Genomic DNA, 6,599 nt, shown 5'->3' on the forward strand with positions numbered 1-6,599 from the left:
TAGACCGAGTCCTAGTCCTCAACTTACTTTACTGAAGGGCAGACTTAAAAATAGGACCCCAGAAGGGCCGCTGCAGACCCTGCCCACCATTTTGCTCAATCCTGCTGGAACTATTTCTCACATTACATGCTCAGGCTCTAATGATATCTCATTTTTCATTCTCCAGGAGATTTTTTTTTTTTAGCGTTTTTCAATATTTCTTTAAAATATTGTATGTAAGCTACTATGTAGGATAAAGCCATAACAAGACAACTTCCATTGTACAAACCCAAAATCATCATTACAAAATAAAAGGACAAGATCACCATAAAATGTAAAAATATCATAAAAACAGCAGGAGCAGTGAAGAAGTAGCAACTATTAAATAGCATCCCGCTCAGTGTGATATCATTAAGACAGATGGCAGAACTAGGTTAAACATCATTTATCTGATACAAGACATGATGAAGTGACACACATTATGACAATGTTGAGCGGATGATGCAAACCACATAATTTGCAGCATGCCTGGTGGTGTTCCCTTGCCCACCTGCCCACCCACCCCATAACAAGATAACTTCCGGACGCTTCATCGTGCATCAACATATGATGAAGTGTCCGGAACAGCTGTGCAACTTGCAAACGTGTGGCCCTCTCAACTCCGTTAGGAGAGAATGTCATGGTTCTGCCACAGTTAAACCATCTTCCCGTGTATGGTGGTTCAGACAGGGTGATCCTGAAATGCTGAGCACTAAAAAAATGCAGGCAGTCTGCTTTAAGCAGTCAATGAATTGCAAATAGTTCATAGTTTGGATTGATGGTATAAAGTAGCTCCGAGGTGGGTTTTGCTTGTTTACATTTCTGTGTTTTCAGTTTTTGCAGATTGACCGCACAATAGGAGCCATTTCAGACTCGGGAGTATTCCCAGCCTCCCCCTTTGTCTGCCACCGTGTGCTTGTTAGCGCTCGCTTCTCTTTCTGGTGGCTAAGGGTTTGCGCGGCTGCAGCGAGACGTCGTTTCAGTCTGTCGGCATATTTCAGATGATACTATTTTCAACACGTAATTTGTGTTCTGCCGCCGCTTGTTGGCCGCCCCCTTGCCGTGGGTCTCGTGCAGGGGTGGAAAATGGCCCCGAGGCCTCTCCGCTCATGCTTCTCCCGTTCCTGCAGTTCAGCTCCTATTTTTTCAACTCAGGTGAATATGAGAGCTTCACGAAAGTGCGGCTGCCTGGAGAGAAACCGGTCATCACGCGTCCTCCGATGCGACCCCCAGATCCCCCCTGCAAGGCTCCTGTACCACAGAAGGTGGAGCCGAAGGCGGACCTGGTGGTGGGAACGGCAGCAGAAGTCCCCTCCTCAGTGTAAGTAGCGGCAGAGCAGAAGAAGTGGCAGAGGGTCCAGCCCTCCGGCTGGGTTGGAAGGCAGCTATCCTCCCCCCCCCCCCCCCCCACGATTTGCCTTTTGGCTGGGGAATTCCGAGAGCCTCAACTGTCCCCATCTGGAGGACACCCAGATAAGAAGGTCAGCAGAGATCCTCAAAAGCTGCTTGAAGGATACTATAGACCAGAGTTTCTCAACGTTAGCAACTTTAAGCTGTGTGGATTTCAACCCCCATGCTGGCTGGGGAATTCTGGGAGTCCACACAGCTTGAAGTTGCCGAGGTTGGGCAACGCTGCTGAAAACCGTTTATGATACTCATTTCTTTCCAGGTTTTCTCTATCACTTTTCATTCTAAACGTATAAAAATATCCACTTCAAAAGTATTGAGACATGCACGGGAACGTTTTTACAATTGTGTAAAAGCAGAATCAGATGGGACAGGAAGAGGAATGCAAACAGGCCTTCTAAGCCTTTGTTTTCCACTGGCAGTGCCACACGGACACCCCCCGCCCCAAAGGAGCATGCTTTATGTCCCTCGTCCCTAAATAGTTCTTTGTGGGTCGCAGAAGCAGGATGTACCCTGACTCAAAAGTCACATAGATCATTTCTTTGGGGGTGGGGTAGGGGGGCTGCAGGGGGCTAAGGGCTATTTCTTTCCCACACCAGGTGACTCCGAAGCAAACGCGTTGGTTCTCTGCGGGCAAAGACACGCTGGGGGCTGAATGCTTCGGGAGCACCTCAGGTCTGCTTAGCCCTCCTCAAGGGGGTCGGGCCTGTCTTGCGCGTTCTCTGCTGTTCTCCTCCAAGTCCTCTGTTTGCATCCGGAAAACAGCATTCAAGCGGAGCGCTAGCACTGCTGTCTGTGAACCGTGACTTTCTCCTTTGCTCTGGGGAAATCTCCCTCCACGTGGCTGGCCTCGGGGCGGGTCCTCCATGCAACACCTAGCAGACGCTCCACTGAAAGCAGGTGGGAGCCTCAGAAGAGCTGGGCTCATCCTTCTGACGGGTGCGTGTGCACATGCACGCGCACACACACACACCCCGTGCCTTGGCGGCCCAGATTCTGTGCAAGGAAAACAGAACCCAGAGTGGGCTGCTCTGCCTGCCGGCCGGCCGACCTTCTCTCTCTCCTCTCTCGCCCCCCCAGGAGCTCCAGGTGCTTACAGGGATCTCCTTTAATTTTATCCTCGCAAAAGCAAGGTCGCCTGGGAGTTTCTGTGGCTGAGGGTAGACTTGAACCTGGTGCTCTCCAGCCCTCATATCCAGTTGCCAGCTGAACTGCCACAGTCTGGCCATCGTAGTGGAGGCTGAGGACTTAGATGGGCTTTGTACGTCTTTGCCCCTAATTATATAAAACGGTTCCTGAGACTTGCCAAGCACTGCCCTCTATCCTTCCAAACAGGACTTGGCAGTCATAAGGACTGGAAACCTGTACCACATGTCTGCTCTCTCATATATATACACGCATGCACATACATACATGTGGACAGAACATGAGATCTACACACAGCGTGTCGTGCCCTCCTGTGGAATGATGGGTAAACTCAATCCAGAAGTCTCTCTTTCCAGTTTTCAGGTTGCTGAGAAACAGTGAATGCTCTTAAACCCTTAGCCTTCCCAGGAGAGAGGACCGTTCCGATTCAGAACTGTTAGTGGAAAACATTGCTTCCTTGATCTCAGAACCTTTTCGCTGAACAGCTGTGTTGTTGTCATACAAAAAGAGACTGTCTGTGCTGGTTGCTTTTCAGAGTGGCCTCCAGGGCAAAGTTCTTCGAGACGGCTTCCTTCAGGAGAGGCAGGTAAGAGAAGGACCAGGTTTGCCTTTAGACGGAAGGTTGGCATCCTGGAGAGCTCGTGAGCCATGCTGTCTTCTGATTTGGCCCGTATGCCTGAAAGTTTGGGACACTTATTCCAAATACATTCCCTGCACAATGTAGGGTCTACACCGCGAGGCGCTTTTCAGATGCCTGGCAGTTGAGAAGACCTGCTGAATTCTGCCCCATGAAATGCACCGCTGGCCCCAGAGGGCCTTATGGGTTGCTCAGCTGGCAGTAGCAGACCTCCTCAGGACTTTCGTTTCGCTGGTGGGCCTGTTGAGGGGCCACAGCCCCCCTTCCACGTCTCCCCAGTGCCTGGACCCCTGTACGGTTATGCTGATTTCAAAGGAAGGTGACATCCCAGGCGCAGGGTCAGCACTGTTTTCATTGTGAGCCATAGGATAATAATTCTTCTTTTTGATGCTCAGACGGGATTGCTGAATCTTGCAAGCTTATAGCTTCCAGTCTCCCTCATTTTAATGTTCTGGCCTGTCCAAAGATCCTGACATCTCAAACTCTCCACTTATTGTTTTAAGTGTTAAAGGCGTTAAAATAAGAGCGCCGCATTGCCAGTCCCTGTAGGTGGGTTGAGCTGACAGGGAGTCTCCATGACTGAGGGGGGATGAGAACCTGGGTCTCCCCACTCCTAGTCCAGCCCCTAAGCTGCCATACCGCTCTGGCTCTCTGCTTTCCCCCATTGTAGTTTAGCCTGGCTAGTTTTAGGGATTTATTGCAATCCTGCTTTTCTCTAGTTAGCATAAAGAACAATTTTTCCCTCATTCGTTTTTCTTGCTGCTTCACTTCTTTTGCAGTTCTTCCTGCCCCCAGGGCAGATTCCCAAACGAGGAGGGATGAAAGGCTCCAGGTAATCCTGTCATTTGTTTTCTGAAGCAAACAGAGCAGTCTTGGTTTCTTAAGACCCTGAATACAGGAGGTGTTCTGGGGAGGTGGCAGGAAACCCTTCGTGGGATTTCCCTCTTAGCTGCAGCTCCAGCAAGCCGATTGGCACATTGTGTTTTGACATCTGCCACTTTGCATCAATGCATGTGTTTCTTGTTCTTCCCAGACTTCTGCATGGCTGAGCCTGGATCGCCCGAAGATGGATTTGCAACACATGGTGTGTGCTCTGTAAACCAGCTCATATCTCCAACCCTGTCTTCGAGCATGCCATTGTGAACATTTTGCATTGCTGCAAGAGAAGCAGACACTTCCTTGCGGGGACAATAGTTCCACCTTGCTGCTAAGTGTTCAAAAAGGCAGAAGCAGCAGTCAGGCCTTTTGCTCCTCCTTCTCCATCACTCCACGCTTCTCTCACTCCCTGTCTCCAGAAAGTGCTGCTTGCTTTCCCCTTAAGCGTTGGGTAGCAGTTGACTTGGAATGGCCGAAGAGAGACACGTCCTTGGTTCTGGAGGTGGGGCAGAGCCACTGTGACCAGCCTCTTACAAGGTCCTTCCCGACTTAGCAAAGAGTTGCTACCTGGACTTAGGGACTGTGGACCCTTGCTCTGCCTCAAAAGGTTTCTTACTGTGGGTGGCTTCAGATGTGTCACATTAAGTTCTCTTTTTTTTTCAAGGACTGAGATGTGTCTGTGCACGTATGTGTTTGGGATGGGGTGGGGTGGGAGGCGTTGGGTATTACTCATAAAAGGCTGAAAACATTCCTGATTGGAGAGGTGGCTCAGTCTGTAAGCCCTCCATACGTCTTACTGGGTCTGCTTGCACAACCAGCAGGCGTTCCAGAGAGTGAATGGTAGGAGGAGAATGTTGGTTCCTGTCTCACATCTTCAAAAATTGAAGATTTTTGAAGCCAGGGTGCTCCATCCCAAAGAGAATGGCCTTGAAAATTGAAGACGAAGTCAATTGCACACCTCTGTGAGGATAATTTCCTAATGTCCAAAGCAGCTTCAAGACATTCCAGATTGTTTTGCCTTTTGTTAGACCACATTCCACTTTTCCACCTTGCCTTATTTTCTTCCCAAAGGGCCATTTCCAGCTAGCAGCAGAATGAGACGAAACACTGCATTCAGATCTGCTTTTATTTGACCTGCAGCCAAAGGAAGAAAGAGATGCTGTGGATGCCAAGAACTGTCTTGTAGTTGTGCCTGCACCTATACGGCCTCTCTGCCTCAGATGTCTGGGGGAGATGGCATAGGACCTTTTAGCATCTCACCTGAGATGCTCTTTCTCCAAGCTCCAGTTTGGATCTTTGCATAGCCTTTGGACAGCACCCTCTCTAGGGTTTCCCATTCCATGGACCAGTAGTTGGTTCTTTACTGAGAACCTGGATAAAGCACTTACTTGGATACTTTTGCATCAGAGGATTGGGTTCACCTTGTCAGAGTGTCTCTGGGGACCAAGGTAGGAAGCATCCAGTTAGTACGTTTTAGTCATGCTTTGCAGATACAACAAATGAAGTTGTGACATTTTTGGAGTGGCCCTGGGTTGCTAGAGATCGGGCCCGTTCTGTTTTCTTTTCAGAAATAAAGTTGACATTTGTACCATACCCACCACACTAGCAGACATAAATAATTATTTCTGCAGAAGTCAGCAGGGAACACCGTGTTGATATGTACCCAAGCCTTGCAGACGTGAAGGAAGTGATGTATGTGCTTCATTCCTGTTTTTGTTACCAGTGTGCTATCAGACATCTACTTGAACTCTCCGAAGTTGCTGATCAAATTGAGAAGGTTGTCCATCCTGTGAAGTCCAAGTTTTTAACAGCCAATATAAGTTAGCTAGAATAACCGAAGATTGATCTACTGATACGAGAAAGCCAGCATGTCTCTGGCAGAGTGTTGTCAGTCCAATCTAGAAGCCATAGATCAAAGCTCCCTGCTTATTGAGTAGTGTGTGCTCAGGAGGTTGCAGTGACCTCCAGTAAGTCAAGGCATCAGGCTAACGTCACAGGTCGATCCACATTTCCAAGTAATCCGTTAATGGATTATGCTGATACCATTAATTTCTGCTGTGGGAGATGACTGGGGAAAAACGCTGAAGATGTGATTGATCCTAGAGAGTAGAAGCTGGGACGTGAAAGGTAGTTCTGCATTGCGGCTTTTGAAAGCTAACTTTCACAGTTTCTTTCTGCACAAAGGGGGGCACTGAGCTCCCAAATGACTCTGTGATGTGAAATTGGTACATCTTTCCTCAAACTTGCTTTTGTCATAAGCTAAAGATGTCCAGCAATTCAGCTCTCTGTTTTGTGAATCTAAATGCACGTAAAGTAACTTCCATCTGGTATATTTTTGTCTGGTAAAAAAGTAGATTAGTTGCAATAATGTTTATAAAGTTTCCATGGATTAAAAAATACACCTGATTACCCTTGTCTGCACTTCCTTTTAACTTGTACGAACTTTATTTTCAGAATAGTAGGATCATCTTGCAAAATATGGCCTGATTAACTTCATCCAACATTAGGCAGTAAG

At 48.2% G+C, this 6,599-nt stretch overlaps 1 protein-coding gene across 5 annotated transcripts in view; it reads left to right on the forward strand.

Annotated features, from left to right (window-relative positions):
- OPHN1 (oligophrenin 1) overlaps positions 1 to 6,104 on the forward strand; it is a 113,441-nt gene extending 107,337 nt beyond the window's left edge. For 4 of the 5 annotated variants that reach the window (XM_088129248.1, XM_007436284.3, XM_088129246.1 and 1 more), the window contains exons 21-24: positions 1,174 to 1,339; positions 3,107 to 3,157; positions 3,988 to 4,040; positions 4,242 to 6,104. In XM_088129248.1, the coding sequence (XP_087985374.1) occupies positions 1,174 to 1,339; positions 3,107 to 3,157; positions 3,988 to 4,030 (260 nt within the window). In that variant the 3' untranslated portion in view covers positions 4,031 to 4,040; positions 4,242 to 6,104. Of the gene's footprint in view, positions 1 to 1,173; positions 1,340 to 2,927; positions 3,158 to 3,987; positions 4,041 to 4,241 lie in introns of all 5 variants that reach the window. The other variant, XR_015793612.1, reaches the window with a different exon arrangement.
- The last annotated feature ends 495 nt before the right edge of the window (positions 6,105 to 6,599 follow it).

This window comes from Python bivittatus, unplaced genomic scaffold (genome assembly GCF_059951505.1).
Source record: "Python bivittatus isolate LINGU-HERP-01145 unplaced genomic scaffold, Pbiv_v1 ctg000790_np1212, whole genome shotgun sequence".
NCBI classification, from domain to species: domain Eukaryota; kingdom Metazoa; phylum Chordata; class Lepidosauria; order Squamata; family Pythonidae; genus Python; species Python bivittatus.